The following is an 18,790-nucleotide window of genomic DNA, read 5'->3' on the forward strand; positions in this document are numbered from 1 at the left end:
ATTGAGTGCAGAATGTGCAAAAATATATAGTATGTGCAAAATGTTATGAGGATATGTGCAATGGGCAGGTGTGTAGTCCAGGATGTAGGTTAATGAAAAGTGACCAACTGACCCTTAGATTGTTTTGACGTAGTACTGAGACATTCATTGCTGTAAAATAGCCACAGTAGTAGGTGCTGACTCACCTAGCGCTGGTCCCATGGCTGAGCAGGTTGATGTTCCCGTTGAGGTCATAGCTGTAGCGCCACTGAGGCCGCTCGTTAACCGAGGCACTTTGCAGCTGGCTGTCTGCATCGTACTCATAGGTGTAGCGCGTCACGTTGTTGTCCACGCCCACTCTGATGTCACAGGTGGTTGTGCGCCCTGCCGAGTCATACTGGATGGTCATCCAGTAGGCGATGGATTTAAGGATCTCGTACTGGACCTCAACCACCTGGCCATAGGAGTTGAACACCTTGGTGTGCTTCATCAGATGGGTGGTGATCACCTAGACACAAGCAGCAAGAGATGGTTGTTGGTTGATGTTAGTTTCGCGGTTGATGAGAGCCATGAGAGTGAACCAAAACGAAAAGTTATGGGCCACACAAAGATCTGAAAGACGCTAAATCGCTTCATAGAGCATTTGATCCATTGTTAATGTAAAAACATCAAAGGCACAATTGGAAGCTGGATTACTAAATACATCCTAATTCAGATGTGTTATATTTTAGTTGACAGTGTTAGGCCTACCTGGTTGAGGTCATAAAAGATAACGCTGAATTTGCCAAACTGCTCGACCCGTCCCGATACGTCCACATATCGGTACAGATCAATGGGAAGAGGGGTCTCATTGATGACTGCCTGCATGCTGGTCACTCTGAAGTTGTTGTAGCTGTAGTCAAACCTGGCGTTGACCAAGTGTTCTTCGCTGAAGCGGAAGATTTGCCGACTTGTCAGGGGACCTACGCAGAGGAATCAGAGTGGTTTCATGTGAGACATTCACCAGTATTTAAGTTTCAGGGACACACAGCATGTGCATGAAGTATATACACACACACACACACACACACACACACACACACACACACACACACACACACACACACACACACAAAATTGCACACGCGGCACTCACAGGTGGCCATCATGCCACCCGTACAAGCCTGCCTAATGAATTCAAATCAAGGACTAATTCAACATCATTAACACAGACACACGCAGTGCAATCCATTCAATCTTAACTATCCCCACACCTCTATGGCATTTCCACTGGTGACCTTTAATATGGAGAGATAATGAAATCTAAAGACAATAGCCATGATGGGCCAATGTGCTTCTTAATGTCAGAACATCAACTTTAACAACATCATTCATCACCTCTGCTGCTGGCTACTACAGCTTATCCTCCGTTTGAAAAAAAAAAGGCCTCCTAATGAAACCATTATGCTGCTATTTGAGATGACTCTGATTGCAGTTAAAATGACTAAGTGTCTAGCTTTGGAGACTATAGAGGGCTGGATCGGCATTACATCTTCTATTTTTATTTTCTGTGGAATGTTGATTCTAAACCTGCACTAATGGGAAAATGGCAGAAGCACTGAGAGTGAGGTGGAGGCTTTTTAACAGCCCTAAGGAACTCGCAGTCTGTCTCGCTTCTCTGTCACTTCTCCAGCTGTCATCTTTCCCTCTCCTTTTCTATTCCTTTTCTCCCTCGCCTACCTCTACTATGTCCCCCGTTTCTTTGGTCCCCACTCTTCCTTGTCTCCCTCTCAAGGGACAATTACCACTATCTCTCCTCTCTCCAAGGCTCCGTTTGTTCTGCTGAAATGAGATCAGTTAAAGGAAGGTGAGAGTCTATTCACAGTGAGGGCAAAGCGATAAACACACACACACACACACACACACACACACACACACACACACACACACACACACACACACACACACACACACACACACACACACACAGCTGTGTCGTGCAGATTAGTGACACCTGATCATTGCGAGCCAATCACAAAGCCATGTGAAGTGAACTAGCAGCAGAGATGAGAGCGACCCTGGAAAGACTCTGTAACTTGAGGGAATTGGTGAACTGTATTAACAATGAAGGTATCCGAACATATCTGCTGCCACAGCTAAAGGGGCCCATTGATGGTAATTCCATTACTGGGTAATACTGCAATTTATGAAACGCAATGTCTTTCTAACTAATTTTCCAAATCCAAAGTGAAACAATTGTCCCGTTATTAGGGTTAGAATTGATGGCCCTGAGGTGAGATTTCCTGTTCCACGCAGACATCTACAAATGTTTACATGCAGGCTTGCAACACATGAAGTATAACCACACTTAGCCCACCACAACATATTGTGCGTGTACATACACACACACACACACACACGCACGTATTGTAAATAGTCCTATACACTGACTTGTACTTGACGCGTGAACTTTGATCAGGCAGCCTGGTTGCGGAGGTGGGGATGAAATAGCATGGCTCAGAGCAGAGCCCAGGGGTGGTCTAGTATTTACAGCTGTGGTAGACCACAGCCTCTTCTATTCGAACATGCTCAGCCCTGTTCACACCTCCAACTGTGGCTGCGTCAGTCTCAGATGAAATAGCACCATGGCTGACTCAAAGCCAGATTACAGAGTTAGATACCTCTCAACAAATCTGGCTCGAGATGTGTAGTATTGTCACAATACAGATGATTTGAGTTGCGCTCATAAGACCTTTTCATGCTCAGATAGATCCTTTTCAATTAGCTGTTTTAAATGACTCATTGTCGATATTTTAAATGTGTGGCTGTCGATCCCTTTGGCGTGTGTGTGTGTGCCGTGAGTGCATGTGTATACGTACCTGTCTGTCGGTAGCGTATGGAGCTTATGAAGCCATTATGGGTGAGATGAATGGTCTTGACAGTGCCAGAGGCCTCGTCGTAAGTGAAGGTCACCAAGGTGGAGTCATAAACCACCTCAGAGAGCCGCGCTGCTGGTGTATATCTTTAAAAAAAAAAAAAAAAAAAGGAACAATTTATAGAATGCATGCTAAATTATTATGTTACGTCAGAAGTGTAGAATGAAACACAAATAAAGTGTTTTTAAATTTTTTTTTTCAAAACATTTGAACTTCAATATAGGTAAACATGATATATAGCTCATAAATAATACAAAGAGCCCTTGGGACATTAAGGAACAAGTTGCATCATCCTTCAACATTTCATCAAAATCAAACCGGCTGCTGTGGCGGTGTTGGCCTTCTAAATCTTGAAAATGGGGTATATTGTACCGATTGAGCCAATGAGTATTAAACATGTTAAATGCCAGAACGATGGCTAAATTAATTCTCCAATTTTCATCAAAATCAGATCAGTGGTGTCTGACAGTAAGATAATAAAAAAAAATTAGTTCAATCAGAGTAATTATTGTTGGGCAGCTGGGTGTGTGGCACGTTTTCCTGTCAGCGAGACTTAGGGCTTTAACAGGGCTTTCACATTTCTGAGATTAGCCATTAATTATAGCACCTTTCATCAAGCCAATCGGTGTTAGTTTTTTATTATTGCTGTCAAACGATTAAAATATTTAATTGCATTAATGTCATAGTTAACTCGCAATTAATCTCACATTTTTATCTATTCTAAATGTCCCTAGATTTCTTTTTGTCCAATTATTTTTTCTCATTTCAATGCTCTTATCAACATGGAAAAGTGGATCGGCTTGCTTTGTGCAAATGTGCTTTCATCTGAAGTCATCCATTGTCGCCTGGCTTTGAAGAGGGGGCGGAGAATTCACATCAGCTGGTGCTTGGCCATCAGCTGGTGCTTGGCCATCAGCCGTGTGCTTGGCCATCAGCCGTGTGCTTGGCCATCAGCTGTGTGCTTGGCCATCAGCTGTATGCTTGGCCATCAGCTGTGTGCTTGGCCATCAGCTGTGTGCTTGGCCATCAGCTGTATGCTTGGCCATCAGCCGTGTGCTTGGCCATCAGCCGTGTGCTTGGCCATCAAGTGGTATTTCAGACTGGACGTGCTGCGATGATGGCTCAATTTACAACGACAAAACACACAGATCACTTTGGTCTTTTCAATGGAACCATTTGGCAACTTTTTATAAGTACACTTTCCATTCAGAATCTTATTGGCATCCATTTCGGCATCTCGCGCTCGTCATCAACTCAAAATGTGACGTTAGCCTACTACTCTTTGGCCGGCTCGCAAGCCCAAACAAGTGTGTGTGGCGTGACTGTCGTTTTGTTTCCGGTCTAGCTAGATCCGGTGTGGTGTTGTAGTTTTTCTAACGTTACTAGTTGTTGCAACAGCATGTGAAAAAAAACTACAAAGTTTGCTAGGCCAAAAAGAACGTTAATCTTGCGATAAAACAATGTACGACGTTAAAATGGGTTTTCGTTAACGCCGTTAATAACACGTTTAACTGACAGCACTAGTTTTTATATGGCTGACTATACTGCCAAGATGCATAATGCCTCTAAGTTTCATCAAAACCAAACCAGGGGTGTCGCCAGTGTCACCTCTTCCACCCTGCCCTGCCTCATCAAATTAACCAATAAAATCAACAGCCGGTAATATTTCTGTGATCACCTGTAGATGACACTGCGTCCTGTTCCCAAGTACTGAGTCCTTAGCAGCCGGCCGTCCAGGGCGTAGTCCTGCATGAAGGAGGACTGGCTGTCAGGAGGAGTGTATATGTTCCTGTAGTAACCAATGGACAGGAGCGACTGCAGGGTGTGTTTCACCATGCTGGGCATCGTCACGGCAACCAGGCGGTCCGTTTGGTCGTATTCAAAGACGTAGCGCCGCTGGCTATGCAGGAGCAGCATAATGGACTGCAAGGACACAGACGGATGCACAGCTGAGTTAGAAGACTGTAGCTCTGTGGTGTGATGAGCCTTTTCTATCTCTGTCTGGCATATCTTTATTTTATTTCAATGTCATTTGGGGAAAACGTCTGCACTTCACAGACAACCTTGGTTTCAGCTTGAGGACCATTCATGTTTCAGTTAGTCACTGAAGGCTATTTAATCCTTAAAAAGAAAAGGAACAAAAATCACCATAACTAGAGCTCTGGGTTTTTCGGATGACAACAGCAACTTTGTTTACTGTAGAATTTTTATTTTACTTTTCAGGCAAGCTTTAAAAATCTGTGCCTGCAGTCCTGTAGATATTTGAACAGTTTCAACGGCAGAAAAACAATGTCGTGTAAAATTACTTTTCTATTTAACTGTGAGGTATAATATTAATGTATTAATAATAAATGCAGGTATTATTCATTCCTAGATGGTTCTGTAATACAAGCTAATTTACACTCTAATTTTGTCTTAGACCAAAAGCTGACACAAAATATATTTCAGGCTGAATATCATTTCATTAAATATTTCAATTAATTTCAAGAACGGAAATTATAGCTTCTGGTAGCTTCCAGCTTTGTCACACACTTGAAGGAACATACCTCTTTGCATGTTTTTTTCCCTTTTCTGAAAACTGCATTTTTCAAAACTATGTGTTATCTGTAAAACCCACTTTCAGGAAACCACTGGGTTCACTACTCTGTGAAAATCAAGTCACCAAGCCTTTAAACTTGTTTGAGTTATGTAACTCAAATAATAAAAAAAATATATATATATAAATAATAAAAACACAATAATCATCTTGTCTGCTTTTACTGCTTTGGTACTGTTGTGTGGTTATGCAGCTATACAGTTAGTGCAGACTGATTTAAAAAAGTCTGGACAATAATTGAACTCTTGACATCATCCTCACTCTGCAAATTAATTTTCATAGTTAAGATAAGTCAAATGAATGGAACCCTATGGCTGCCTAAAAGGGAGGAAAAACACATTAAAGGACGGTTGGTAGAATAGTACTGTAAATGATTTGAATTTGTTTTCAATGTTACTTTCATTTCACACGACAGAAGTACTTTTTATACTTTCACAGTTTTTGTTTCATCTTCAATAACCTTGAAGCAGTAAACAAAGGAAGAGCAGACGTGTTAGATTTCGGCAAACAGCAAAGACAAAAACACACAGGGTGAAGCCATCAAACAAAATCTCACCATGAAAGAGTCTATCACATCCCCCGAACATGCTTTCTGTACGTGTAGCTCTTACTTTGTCTGCGTATGTGTAGCTCCAAATCTTGCCGTTGACCCAGGCTCTGGACACCACCCTGTCATTCTCGTACTCTAGCCGTTCAGACCAGTCTCCACGGTGAATGGAGGACAAAAGTCCTCCACCAGAATAGCTGATGTTTACTTCGGTGTATTTGCTACTGGGGGACCAGACCACGGGCCGGCCCAGCGAGTCATACTGGATGTGGAGGGTGAACTTCCTGTGGTCATCGTAGATCTTCCCTACTCTGGTGCTCTGATCAAAGTCTATGGACAGCAGGTTCCTGTTATGTGCCTGGGAAGAGAATCAGTAAAATGTCAGCTAGAGGGAGAACAAAGTGCAACTTTTTTCATTTTACTGCTTCATAATCATCATCAATTTTAAATAAGGCTGCAGAAATGCAAATATAAATGAAGTGGCATGTCTGAGACAAGCAGAGATTTCATTAGTTTAGATAAATTAATTGTGACATTTAAAACAAACTGGACCTGCATAATGACAATAAATTGCCTTGTGAACAAGTGATGAACCGAGTCCTGGGGATTGCTAATTAATTAGTACACTGATAAAATGTCCTTTTATAAAATATTCTGTTTGTGCGGTGTACTTTCTGTGCCAGGGAAAAAGAGAAGAGGAGTTGCAGTCAGCGTGCGATTTGTGGAAAGTACAGCTAACTGGTTCCTAGTCACTTGACCTATGAGCTGGCTCCCAGTGACGTCATTAATCACTCCAGACATCTAACATGTTGTGTAACAACAAGCTGTAGCACGGTTCAAACTGCTCTACAGTTGGGCTCCAACAAATGTAGGATCCACAGAGTAGATTGCACTGAGAGTGTCATTTCTTTGTCATGTTTAATGGGAGTGTGTAAAGGTCAGATTGGGTAACAATTGGTTAATGAGGCCTTCTTGTAAGATGTGGGATGTAATTTGACCTATTTACACACTACACCTACACCTATTGGCTAGGATTGTTACCACTGTGTCTTAATGCACGCTGTCTTTGTGTAGTAATGATTTTCGAGGACTGGATTTTCTATACCATCTGAGTTAGCTGAAAAATAAGTTGGTGATTTAGTGTTTTACCCTGAGTCTGCGTTCATAAGTGCTGTAGTTAGTCTTGCTCTGCTCCTTCCTCTGCCTCCACTCTATCAGGCTGGGGGCGTGGTCTCCAGGCAGGCTGATGTTACAGCGGCTGGCCGTGGGACTGACTCCTCCCCCTGCGCCTCCAGGGAGGAGGGGCTCTGTGATGAGTGACAGCTCCATCCCACTTGCCAGCGTAACCAGGAACGACCCGTCAGCGCTGACTCGGTATGAACTCTGAGCATGGTCTGGGGGGGGGAGAGGACCACAAGGACGCAAAACATCAGGAACTGTCTCTTGAGAAAAATCAATGGCATACAGCAGCAGACTACATTAATGCAATGAATACAAGTCTGGCTTTTTGAATGGGTTTTGTTTGAATTAATTGCTAAAAAAGTTAGCACAACATTAGCGCTGTACTGTATCTTTAGAAAAATGTAATCTATTCAAAACGAGAGCAGGAGTAAAGTAGATAGTGAGAGAGAGAGAGCAATAAAAAAGAAAGAGAGAAACGAAGAAATGAGAGAAAAAGAGGGGAAGGGAGGGGTGCTTGGCCGTTGAAACAGTTTTTCACACATTGCAGTGTTCTCAGAAACTGTTCTTTCATTTCTATATTGCACTGAGTAAGATTTCACATAGAATTGACACATGCCAATACCACTTTGTCTCATGCTGTCACCATTTCTAAGCACAATTAATTAAAAAAAGCAAAAATAATCATAAAACTATATTTTAACCATAAAATGTAATGCAGTTCATAAACTGGATAGTAACTTCTATTCCCTCCACCACGATAAAACCTTTTTTCTGTACATATGGTTATTGCTGCCTCAGAGGCAGGAAAAGACACATTGAGTTTTTGGGTGGTGGAAGTAAAGCGGGGGGGCACTCTAAAATAATGGGTCATTTCAACTCTTCCCTGGCAGTTCTGTCATACTGTAGCACTGCCACATGCCCGCGTGTGTGCAAGTGTACTGTATTTGTGTGTTGGAGCAGCTTTTCTCTCCCTGCAGTTCTGTCATCGTGACAACTGCTAGAAAGCAATTAAAAGGATGACATGAGAGGAAACTGCTCCACTCCACTCTCATTTTCTCCTCTTCTCATCCCTGCCCTCTCTTCTATTTTCTCCCGCGGTCATTTAGGCGTTTCACAAGTCAGTTGGATCTGCCTCTTTTTTTGTAAATAATAAAAAATATATATATCTTACTTTCCATTTGTGAATTATTCATAGAAAGGGATAAATCCTTTTTCAAAGCTGTGAATCTCCCGCACACACATTCAGTGCTACTGATGGAGAATCAAAAAAACACAGGTCAGTGTGTATGACCTGACCAGAATAACGGCCATGTTACTGCAGTTTGCCAGTCATACATTTTTAAACATCACTATGCCCTCATGGTCTGCCTTCCTCATGCAACTGTGATATGTTGTCTATGATGAGTCATAAAAGACCTCTCGGTATGTTTGTGGTAAAGTAGATGGGGTAAATGCACTGTGGCGAGGCTATAATCTTTTCTGCATCTTAACCACCATATTTGGCTCTGTGTAAACTCCTTGTCTTCCTACAGCTTACCAATGTTCCTACTGATCTATTAGGGGTAAGGAAACAGCTGGCAATGCTCCATGATGCTATACCTTGTTTGAATGTGTAGATGGTATCACTGGCAGACAGGTTGGTGCTGGTGACAAAGTTCTCACGGTTGGACGCCTCGACCTCTACCCGAGACCAGCGTTCGAGGTTGCCGTGGAAACCACTCACCTCACCAGTGGGGAGGGTGATGTTGGTCACACGGCCCTCGCTGTTGTACCTTGGAGAATAAACACAGAGACGATGACGTACAAGCACAAACGTGCACAGATAACTGCCGAGCCGGGACAAATGAACACAGTCGCATGCACACATAGGCGCATAAATACACAAATGCATGCTCGCTATCACTCTGTTTCCCCCTGTCATACACAAACATCGGCACAGAGTAAGTGTCAACTATGATTTATATGTGTAATTATCCAGCTGTGGAATTTGAGACAGAGACTCGGTTGGCAGTGGTGAATAATTCAGACGGATGTGTTTTTGTGTGTGTACTATATGTGCGATACTAAACGTGTGTGTGATCAAAGTGTGTTACAGAGACGTCCTTCAGCTAATCAGTAACTTAAGCAAAGTCAACGTAGAAAAAAAAGTCTCTCCAGCTTTCTACAGTGATGGCCTACCACCAGATGGCACTCATATATCACACTGCAAACATAAGCTCTGTCTCACATTAAAATACTTACACATATATGCAATCCCATTTCCATACATACATTCAGAGTCACGCAACCAACCATAAATGAAGAAAAAGGGGCAGAGAGAAGAACAGAAAGAAAGACAGAAATAAAGGAGAGCACAATAAGCAGAGAAAAAAAATAATACTTACTCATAAACAGTGGTCCAACTGTTCTCATCACTTTTGGTTGCTAGGAGACCTGTGTTGCCATGGTAAGTGATGTGGGCGATGTCATGGCCTTGGGCTGACACCTTCCTCAGTGTTCCACTGTTACTAAGAGACAGCCAGTACACCTGTCCGCCAGGTAGTGCCAGCCAGAGAGGCACTCCGTGAGCATCTCTCCTCACCTGCAGCCCATGGCCGTCGCGACTCGTCAGTCCCGACAGCTGACCGTCCGTGCCGTAGGAGAAGTTGTACAGGTAGTGGCCGGTGATCAGGTGTTTGGTGTACATGTGGGAGCCATTCTGTTGTGGAAAAGAAGAGAGAGACAGTTGCACCCCCTATTTGTAAATCCAAATAACTTTGAGTGTAAAGTTGTCAGTTCTTAGTAACTACTAGCTACTGAAGTTTCAAACTAAGGATTTACTACATTGTGTTGTACCAGTAACACTAGAACCGCCAGAGCCGTTGGCATTGGGCGCTGTGATTCAAAAATGTAAATTACGCCGTCATTTTTATGTTTCTCTCCTGCCCCGACTTTTCCTAAATTCCCACATGCCTTTATCGTCATAATGATAGAATAATGTTGAGGATGTTTTACACAAAAACATCCCCCTTCAGTCACCAGGAGCAGCGTCTATTAACACTGTTGACAGTAGTGTTGACGAACTGACCCAAGAGCAGATTAATTGACTTGACTCGTGTCACTGAAACGGGAGACTCGAGTGCCATACGTCAATGAACCGACTCACTCCTGTTTTTTTCTTTTACCTCATTCGTGCCGTTGTGTGTAGCTGGTATTCTTCTGCTACTGTGTGTGTAGTAATCTAGCTCATTAGCGCCTCCACTGGAGTGGTGGTGGTAGAATCAATCAGGAAATGGCCTAGACCGCGCACCAGGCTACTGAACGAGACCGAATGTAACCGTGCAACCGGCCGTTGCAGTCTAGCTAATGTAATCCAGCGGTGTCTTGGTTCTCGGCAAGTTATTAGTTATTAACCAAGCCTTGTTTCTGGTGCATCTTAGATGATTGTGCTCATTTATCGATGGGGAAGTACATCACATACAAATACACATCATGTTATCTTGGTAGTTATGTTAAGTTAAATGTTAGAGAAGTGAATGTTGCTACATGGTAGGCAGGCTGTCACGAGGAGACCGCGCACCAGGCTACTGAACGAGACCGTAAGGACCGTAACCGAGGGTACTGCACGAGTCTATATTCAAACGGGTGTCTAGGTTCTTGGCAAGTTTGAGTTATCAACCGATCCCAGAAGCCTTTAGTTCTCGTGCATCTTAGGTGATTGTGTACATAGAAATTCATCACTAGTTGACAGTCTTCTGCGCCACATTTTCCCACAAGCCAATCAGAGCAGACTGGGGTTTTCAGAAGGGGGGTTTAAAGAAACAGGCGTTAAAATGGAGCGTTTCAGACAGAGGGTGAATACAGGGAAATTCAGACATTCAGAAAAGTATGTTTGTTGGCATTATATTAAATTATATAATATATATTAAACTAGTAATCCTTTGTAAATGTATGATTTACTTTGTTTTATTTATACTTGCATACATGGCGAAATATGTGTTTCAGAGGTAGTATTATTAATGCAGTTAAGAATGAGAGAGAAATATCTGATTATGCTAACCTCATCAGTTTTGTAATTGAAGTTGTATTGTGTTATAGGTTACATCATTATTAAAGTGTCGGACTTGTTGACCATATTAGCCAGCTAATGTTAGCTTTGTCAGTCGGTTCAGTTAGCTAGCTTCTCAACACCAGGCAGTTACTGGGCGTAAATATTCAGTAACAACTAATCTCTACGAAAGTATGGCTGTGTGGCTGAACCCGCTCTAATTTAGTAATGTATAAATCTTAGCAAACACTTATTACTAGGCTATGTTTGAACTTGGGAACAGCAAAAATGAAAAACAATTGTTAAAATCCATGTTAACTGGGACAGTAATGGTGTTTAATGAAAATGTGTAATCATCATTCTGACCTGAACGGAGACATAGCACTCAGGTATCTATCATTTTACATGCAAATACACATGCTCTATGGAAATAGCTCAGGCGTTGTGTACCTGGCTGAAGAGATAGAGCTCCTGGTCTAGTGGGGAGCTGATCTCCACCAGTCCAACTGGGCTGGGCTGAGGCTGGTTGGGGCTTACAGCTCTGATCCGGATGTTGCCCAGATCAGCAATATACAGGGTCCCATTAGGGGCCACGGCTATAGAAGACGGGGCTTTAAGACGAGCGTCACGGGCGTAACCTCCATCTCCTGACAAGAAAACCAAGAAGACATTATTTAGATGAGCACAAACTCTTTATCAACAAAATAGCATAAGTGAAGGCACCCTCAGATATAAACACGCTGAGCAATTCAAATTATTCTCCAGAGAAAGAGAGAAGTCGCAACTGGTACACACAAGCTTTGCAAAACATGAAGAGCACATGATGCCGCTTATGAGTTTATCAGTTTAGCTCAGGACTTGGACATGTTGGGATGCAATAGCTTCCCAATGGAGTTGATATGACCACCTTGATAGTGACCTCAGCCTTATCAGACGGTGGTAGTGGGTGATTGAATGCATTCAGATGTCTTTGGTAGCCCAGCGGGATAACAGCCAGGTGAGGCCCTTTAGATGCTGTCAGCAGTAGGCCCGGGGCCTCTGATGGGTCTGTGCAGGCAGCAGGGTAGCAGTTTATCTCTTGACAGCATACACATTATATGTGTGTGTGTGTGTGTGTGTGTGTGTGTCTGTGCGTGCATTCATGTCAGTTTGTATTGGCGGATGTGTGCTCACATGTGTGCGCCTGTTCAAAGACACTGTGAGACTGTCTATGGTGAAGGGATGGAAACGGAAAGCCTCTGAAGAGAGTAATCATCTGTTAACAGCAAGACATGATTGAAAATATGCAAAGTACAACCCAAGAAATAGGGATGGTTACAACCCATTGGCTTTTGGCATGGGAGAGACACTTCCCTCCATTTTCAATAGAAAAGAAACAGATTTTTATGAGCAGAATTAAATGATTAAATCACATCCTCTGACACTTACAATGGAAGCATGGCCTAACTGTCAAAAGAACATTGGCTTATTTGTTTGGTCCTTTCCTTCTTCCATTTTTTACATTTCAGGTGCCCTTCCATGATACACCAACCAGTTAAAACCTTTAGCGGCTAGACTAGAGCCTTTTCTTTCAACAGCTGTAATTTGAAAGGATTTGAAAGGTTTCTCTCAGGCTGGTTCCTACTGAAATTTAGCTGGAGGTTATTGCAAAGAATGAGTCTCCCCATGAATACAACCCCCCCCTCATTATCATACTTTCTTATTTTTCAAGGAGAGTCAAAACAGCCCTTCCTAGATATTAAAATTCCATCTGAAATAAATAATGTACACACATTCATGTTGAGGCAAAAACAATGGAGGACACAGTGAAGAGAGAACAAGTTCCTCTCAAACTCTGCTTATAAAATCATTGGTCAGCAGGGACACACAGGCAGATTTAATCACGCAATATCAAGACACACTGACATAGTTAGAGCTTTTAAAATGTTCTTATTATACACCTGAATCAGGCCAAGTATGATATGATCTGATAAGATTTTTAAGAGCAGTTACATGTTGTTTTTAGTACTGTAATCCTATTAGACATAATCTAATATTTCCACAATACTTAACCTTCAGACTTCAAACTCTTTCTGTCTTCTTAAAGGTGTGTGTGTGTGTGTGTGTGTGTGTGATGACCCACCAGAGAAGCAGTCACAGTTGGGGTCTATCTTACAGTCACAGTCCGTGGGGGCTCCAGAGATAACAGAAATCTCCCCGTTGGTTGACACCTGTGAAGTGTTAAAAAAATAAAAATAACGTCACACAAAATAAAATGGGAGATTATTGTCAAAAGACGACAATGTTTAACAGCTTTTGTTATGTGTAATCTCTCTGACAAACAAGATAATGATGGTATTTCATAAAAACCTGAGCTGTAAATACAGATTAATGACATTAAAATGATTTTTGGTTCTGTGTTTGTCTGCTGGTGCTTCAACCAAACAATCTAAGATTGTATCTCAGGTGCTTTTTTTATAGAAAAAAAACAAAGAATTGTGCATCTTCATAGTGAGAACATTCCCTGTTTGGCCTAAATGGGACTTTGTTGATAGATTGTTGAATCTTTGCAAAGTGAAATCTAGCTCTCCAAACAAATTAAACTTTGATCTTGGGGGGGGGGGGGTAATGTTTCTTAACTGGTCCGAACAGAGTATGCAACATTATTTGGCTCATTCGCTTTCTTGCGGAGCGTTAGATGAGAATACACTCTCAGGTTTGTACAGTACCTCTTAAGCTCAGCAATTAACACATTAAGGACCGATCTAAGCGCACGGCGTGAAGCGCCTGGCACAGGTGCGTTTAGGGCATGTCCAAGTCCACAAAAGGGTCCGTGTGCCAGGTGCATGGTTCAAAAAGGTTGTACTTAGTGTCTTCATTAATTCATAGGTGTGTTTTGGGCATAACATGCAATAAACCAATCAGTGTCATCTCCCATTCCCTTTAAAAGCCAGGCGCGTTTGGACCTTGGAGCATTGCTATTATGATGGAAGATTTGCACCGTAATATTTTTATGTTTAATCTTTTGCATGTGTGTGTGCTGCTGTGCGTCCCTGTGTGTGTAACAAGCATAGGGTGCGCGCGCTGTGCACGAGTCTAGGAGCATTTTACTAATTTGCTGTTAAAATAACAATGAAATGCTGCGTTATTCACTTTAGACCAGGTTTTTGTTGGTCAATGGCGCGTTGCTTCTCACTTCCCGCTGCCTCAAGATAGCAATACGCGAAGAAGGCACCTGAACACGCCTCCCTGTAAGACCAGCACACCCATGGGCGCACAGATGGCTGCAGGTGCATTTGCTATTTAAACGACGTGGGCGCTGGACGGGAAACTGACAACTGTGTCGGTCTTAAACTAGCAAAGACATGTTGGGCTTTGCGCTGCGCCGGGTGCGAGAGAGGACCCTCAATCTTCAAAAAACAGTGTAACAACAAGTTGTAACTTGTTAATTAGAGAACTTTAGAGGCGCCGGTAGGCAAATTGTGTCACCATTACTGACAGAGCCAGACTAGCTGTTTTCTGTTGCTTCCAGTCTTTTTGCTAAGCTTAGCTAACTGCTGCTGGCCGTAGCCTTATATCCTGTTTGACAACGGTACCGGGTTCACTCTTGTGGTGCATTTACAAAGAGTTGTGGTGGAAAATGGTCTATTTATAGAAGATATGAATGTTATACTGTTAAATTATACATTAGGTCTTCAGCTTTAATAGTCTGTAAACCAACTGTATGTTGACCAAACTATGGCTTATTACAAAGTATTTTTACAATAAAGTAGTACAAATATAAACTTCGTAAACATAAGAGAAAGTTTTGCTTAAAAGAATTCGGGATAATTTTCTCGTCAGCCAACAATCATGTAGCTGTGCACTACAATACATCATAATCTTCATTCAAACATTAGCAGTACGGATCTTCTCATCTAACATTCAGCAAGAAAGCCAACAAGTTTTCTCCCAAAATGTATTTTGTAAGTATTCCTTTAAAATTGGATGACCTCAGTCTGTGTTTATCAAGCATCTCAGAGTAGACAATCTATCCAACTGGCCAAAACAGTCTACACATTTAGTCCTTATGTTATGCGTAATAAAGGAGTAAAAGCATGTCTTCAACTTGTTCTAGGATAACTACTCATATGATAAATCCTCCAGGATTTAGGAGACCTGCAGAGTCATACCAGCAGCTAATAACCAGCAGGACATTCCAGCAGGACATTCCAGAGGTGGCGAAATACAGAAAGAAGAGCTTTTGATTTAAAACGATTAACTTCTTCAGAGACATAGTCATGAATTGTTGTGACTTGTATGTGATAAAAAATACTCCTCCAACGTCCTGAACTTTGCAGAAAACAAGTTCTTGCAATTTGCACTTTACTGAAAACAACCAAACACAGCCACAACAGAGCTCATTTAAGATGCAATGATTGTGATTGTAATGCACCTCAAAGCTTCAATATCATGTATATTCAATAACTTCCCTGCCTCTATACATGGTTAAAAATAAAACTCAACACATATTGGTTATGGATGTGTAGTCCCTGATGTTATGGCCAAATGGTGCTGTGACAGAATGACATGCCTGAATGAGAGCAGACCAACAGCAAAAGCATTGCATACATACTTATTGTGGCCAAGGCACGTTCACATTTAATAGAGGTCATTATACTGAAAAATACTTGGTAGCTAAACAGCACAAGATGCGGCTGGTTTAAGCCATTTAAGATGAAATGTAGCAGCTAATTTGTGTGTCATTTTATTGTCAGTTTAAATGATATTGTCAGTCTGTACCTGTGCGCAGCTAGTTTGTCTTAAAGTGACACAATTTTCTGCATTTCATTTTTTTTCCTGCATCACACTGTGTCTGTATCAGCCTGTCAGGGTCTTTGAATGTGTTGATTGCGCATCAGAACCACTGACTAAAATCTGCAACAAATCATCATTCATTTTATTTCATAAAACGGTTTCTTTCACTTTCAAAGGAGAACGTCTACTTGCTGCTGAAAGCGTGTGTAAGAACCTTCATAGCTCTCAAGTCCTTCTCTGAGGATTTTTGAACTTGTAGTTTTACTTTCTGTGTGACTGTTACTGAGATGCATGATGATTAATATGGACCCAGTAATACCAAACATCAAATAAGATTGATAAATACAATTAAAGAAACACCAAAAGATTTCACTGCTCCATGGCTGCATCAATACGGCATTTTATGTTACTGTCTGCCTCCACTTGGACTCAGCGTGGTGCTGCAGACCACAGAGGGACTAATGATTCTGAGTCCAGCAGGCAATATCTTTGTGATGCTGGTGCCCAAATGCTGGGAGGCTGTGATAGCATGCTGCTAGCTAATGGAGCAAATGGACGAAAAACTATTTAAGCACAAGAGTATTGGATGCTCAAGAGTTTTGTAAGTCCACATGTAAGATGCATATTCTTAACACCTTCTTGCTGCACAGCATCTGTGATCACAGTAAACAACCTGACCACAGTTATGCAGAGTGAGGGTAAATCATTGTCATAATGCCAGATGGATGGCTGGTGTCGGTTGCAACACAGATGTCTTTTCCTGTTTCTCAGTTTTGCTAAAGATGTTAAAGACATTTTTGCAGGGGCCGTCCCTCTGTGATCACGCATGCTGGGCTTAAACACCTGTCCAAAATGTAATAAGAAGGATACAGCATGAAAAACATTATACAGTTTATAGAGCGGAAACACATACTTAACAATAAAAGCAATACAACAAACAAAACTTAATTAGAAGACAAATAAAACCAAAAGCATGCAACAAACTAATAAAAACCCCAGCCTATATAGTTGGGATTTAAAAAAAAATAATTGTGGTACACACTCAGCTGACCTGACGGTAAGGCAATTCCATAGTGTTGGAGCTAAAATAGTAAAAACACGGTCACCCTTTGTTTTGGGCCTGCACCATGGGCTATTGAAGAGCAATTGGTCCGAATATGTGAGTTATCTTTGTGCATTAGTAGTATTGGGTTATACAAGTTTAGAAATATACAGTAAGAGTGTACCATGCCACGGAGGGCTTTGAATGTGATTAGGAGGATCCTGAACTGAATTCTGAAGCGTACAGGAAGCCAGAATGGGGGTAATATGCTCTCTTCGTTTAGTGTTTGTAAAGCCTGGCTGCAGCGTTCTGAAAAAAATGAAGTTGAGCAATTGCAGACAAGAAAATAAGGAGTTACAGTAATCTAGGCAGTTAAGAGATAAACACATGGATGATTTGCTCTACGATGTTCTTAGGCAAAGCTGAACTGATTTTTCTGAGTTGCAAAAAAAAAACTGAACCAATTCCTCAATGTGATTCAAAATTCAGATTTTGATCTAACCCAACATCCAGATATCTAGCAGGTGGTTTTATATTCCCAGCTAAATGACGTTAGTAACTAGAAGTACAGCAATAGATTAGTACTTTGGATAAGTAGATCTTCTGTCTTTTGTATCGTATGAATACATGGGTAATAACACTTTAACATGAGAAAAGTAGTGGCTTTAAGGGACTCTTATGTAAAAGCTTTTTATAAAAACGTCTGTTATCAGATCAGTTGATTGCAGTGGCATTAAATCCATCCTTGGTAGCTGCCCTACAAAGCCCAACCAGAGCATCTCTAGGTAAAGAAATAGGCTGAAAAGTAAGACAGAGTGACCTGTTGGATGCGATTGATGCGCCTCTCATCAGTCTCAGCGATATACAGTGTGCCCAGGTGGGACAGGGCGATGGCCTTGGCAGCCTCCAGGGTGGCGCGCACTGCTGCCCATCTCACTAGGTGGTGGTCAATACCTGGAACCTGACAGTGGATGGGGCGGCCCGCCACAATACGCACCTGAAGATTTTCTGATACCTGATAGGAAACAACAAACCAAAAAAACCCACTATCATCTATACACTATGTAAAAGAGAGACAGAAAGTAAATTATTGCAACTGCTTCCAGTAATTATTGTTGGTCAATGGAATCAGCTACTGGCAATATATCTTTGTTGATCGGTGCATCAAACATCACCACACCTAAGCCAACCTCATCTAACAACTTAAAATTTATTAATTTTGACATTGACAAGTTCTCGGGTTATAAGCAAAACCAACTTCCGCAGATTGTTGATTGCGTGTTTTTCTTTTCTTCATCAAGGTGCTCTCTACCTTTCTTTTATGTTAGCAGCCTTGCTTGCTCTAAATGCACCCTAAGTGACAGCACCGCAAATTGTGAGAAATATTTCTTTACTCTTTCTTCCTCGGCTACGTATAGTGACAACGTCTCTCAAAAAACCCACAAGCTCAAACAGGAAACAGGTTTAGAATTCATCCACTGCCAAATGTGTTTTGTGTGTGTTAAGGATGGTTTCTTTACCTGTAGGACAATGTTGTTGTCCAGGATGTAAAGAGAGTTGTCCAGCGGGTTAATGGCCAGGTCTGTTGGCCACTCCAGACGCACCTGTGGAATGACACACACAGACAAACACAAACACAGACCATATATACAGTAACTGTATTTCTAGCAAAAAATGAGAACGGGACAAAATGAAAGCTGTGGTTGCTATTGCCCACAAGAGTCAG

At 41.8% G+C, this 18,790-nt stretch overlaps 1 protein-coding gene across 1 annotated transcript in view; it reads right to left on the minus strand.

The window, feature by feature from the left end:
• The window catches only part of tenm1 (teneurin transmembrane protein 1), a 171,899-nt gene that overhangs the window by 6,850 nt on the left and 146,259 nt on the right, over positions 1-18,790 (minus strand). The window contains exons 23-34 of the mRNA XM_078261227.1: positions 18,585-18,668; positions 17,885-18,079; positions 13,369-13,456; positions 11,697-11,893; positions 9,604-9,917; positions 8,819-8,991; positions 7,187-7,431; positions 6,102-6,395; positions 4,573-4,817; positions 2,838-2,980; positions 730-941; positions 186-487 (exon numbers count right to left, since the gene is read on the minus strand). Of these exons, the coding sequence (XP_078117353.1) occupies positions 186-487; positions 730-941; positions 2,838-2,980; positions 4,573-4,817; positions 6,102-6,395; positions 7,187-7,431; positions 8,819-8,991; positions 9,604-9,917; positions 11,697-11,893; positions 13,369-13,456; positions 17,885-18,079; positions 18,585-18,668 (2,492 nt within the window). The remainder of the gene's footprint in view (positions 1-185; positions 488-729; positions 942-2,837; positions 2,981-4,572; positions 4,818-6,101; positions 6,396-7,186; positions 7,432-8,818; positions 8,992-9,603; positions 9,918-11,696; positions 11,894-13,368; positions 13,457-17,884; positions 18,080-18,584; positions 18,669-18,790) is intronic.

This window comes from Sander vitreus, chromosome 10 (genome assembly GCF_031162955.1).
Source record: "Sander vitreus isolate 19-12246 chromosome 10, sanVit1, whole genome shotgun sequence".
NCBI lineage: Eukaryota > Metazoa > Chordata > Actinopteri > Perciformes > Percidae > Sander > Sander vitreus.